General features: G+C 35.5%; 1 protein-coding gene across 1 annotated transcript; it reads right to left on the minus strand.

Moving 5' to 3' along the window:
* Positions 1 to 700: 700 nt before the first annotated feature.
* Positions 701 to 1,569, minus strand: MTNR1A (melatonin receptor 1A; the record flags this gene model as incomplete). Its single annotated transcript, XM_010087370.1, has 1 exon — positions 701 to 1,569. A coding segment is annotated over one exon (869 nt), but the record flags the coding sequence as incomplete, so codon positions are not given.
* Positions 1,570 to 2,054: the final 485 nt, after the last annotated feature.

Consider the following 2,054-nt stretch of genomic DNA (forward strand, 5'->3'; position numbering starts at 1 on the left):
CCCAACCCTCCTACACTTTTTTCATGCCCAAAGGGCTTGAGCTGATAAATCATGGCTCTTTTCTTTCCTTGCTATCTATCCTCCTGCCTTTGTAGTTTTGCAAATAATTAGACGGGTATATTTCTCCTCCTAAGAGCTATTTTAAAATTGAGAAGTCAACTGAGAGTGCCATTCCTAGGAGGGCTGGTGAGGTTTAATCTCCGGAGCAAAACAATATAGGTAGAGTTACTTATCAAAAATCCTTATGAATTTTCAATTATCTTAATTTCTCACTTTACATTTCCTAATAATGTATTTCATAATGGTCTGATTTAATCTTTTAAAATAAGTTCTCAGAGGTTTTAGAATCAGGACCATAACCTGGCCAGAAGAAGCAGGCAGAAGGTGGTAGGAATAGTTTTGTGATTTCTTTTATTGAGACAGGCCATGTGGATACTTCTGTTTCAATCTCTTTCTAATTGTTAATCTCCATTTAAGGAAAAAAATGTATCCATGCATAATTTACATGAGCGGTAGACATTGTATAATAGGATCTGTATGTCAAGGCTCTGTAAACTGAGTTCCAAAATACTATGCAAGGAATTTGATCAAAGTGCTTTCAGCATAGAAGAGTGATTTCACTATAATATTTAACAGTAGGTCTAATAAAACAGATACTTTATTCAGATGCTGTTGAGTGACAATAATAAGATTCCCATTTTCAGACAGAGTCCACCTTCACTTGATTGTTGTTTGTAATCAATGGAGAAGGTTTACTTTTCATCCTGTCTCCCACATCATTAGAACTGTCCTGGAAAAAAACTTTTGCTGTACAAAAAGTGACTATAATTCTCTTGTATTCTCTTCTGAAGTTCTGGTTCAAGAGTCCATATATGATAGCATTAAGGCAGCTGTTGAAATATGCCATGTAATAACTAGATACAAACAACCACTCTGGAATCCTAGGGATTATAGTTTCTGGGTTGAGGGCCACAGCAAGGCCTATGAAGTTCAAAGGAGCCCAGCAGACTGCAAACAGTACAAATACCACAAACATGGTTACAAAGTTTCTTAAGTCATGTGGTTTCAGTCTGGGGTTGTTATCTGGTTTAACCCTTCGCCTTACCTGAATAACAAGGATCCATATTCTCAAGTAACAGAAAGTAACTATGGCTATGGGAAGGAGGAAATGGAAAAACACAACTGCTATTGTATATGCTGAGCTCACAGATTGTGCAAATGTACATGAGTAAATCCTGGGGTCATACTGTAACGATCCCACAAACAGGTTGGGCACAATAGCAACAAATGTTAGGACCCAGATAAGAACAACATAGCACAATGAATTCTTGTCACTGTACAGCTTGTCATATTTGAGACTGTGGCAGATGTAGCAGTACCGATTGATAGCAATGCCTGTAATATTGAAGATTGATCCAATGACACTGAGGCCCATCAAGAAGCCACTAATCTGGCAGTGAAGGTATCCCAGATTCCATCCATTGTGAAATACAGATGTGAGGACCAGTGGATATGGGTAGATTGCTACAACCAAGTCTGCAACTGCCAGGCTTACGACAAACACATTTCCTGTAAAACAAATATAAAAAGGCAAATATTAGTTCCTCTTTTGCTCTTTTCTGTCACTACACTTCAATATATTAATGAGAAGCCTTAATGGAACACTTTAAATGTAATTAGTTTCTACTTTCTAGATCAAAATTCATTGTCATATATCAGAAATAAGACACATTTTTAATCTAAAAAGGAAGTAGCTTAATTTAAAGATGCACCTTTTAAAAGAAGAGTCTTTGAGTTTAATTATCATGATCTAAAATTTTTATCACCTCATTTATCTGGATTCTTGCAATCACACAGACTCAACATTCATATCAAATTAAAATATTCATAACTTTAAGCCTTGCTTTGCTTTTAAGTAGTCTCTCTTGAAATACAAGCAGAAATAACATGATTACTAATAAATTTCAAAACTCATATTTACCTTCCATATCTAATTTAATTCTCTTTCCTTACATTACCCCTTAGTATTTCCAGTCCTGAAATGAAAATCTTTT

This window comes from Pterocles gutturalis, unplaced genomic scaffold (assembly GCF_000699245.1).
Source record: "Pterocles gutturalis isolate BGI_N339 unplaced genomic scaffold, ASM69924v1 scaffold8181, whole genome shotgun sequence".
NCBI lineage: Eukaryota > Metazoa > Chordata > Aves > Pterocliformes > Pteroclidae > Pterocles > Pterocles gutturalis.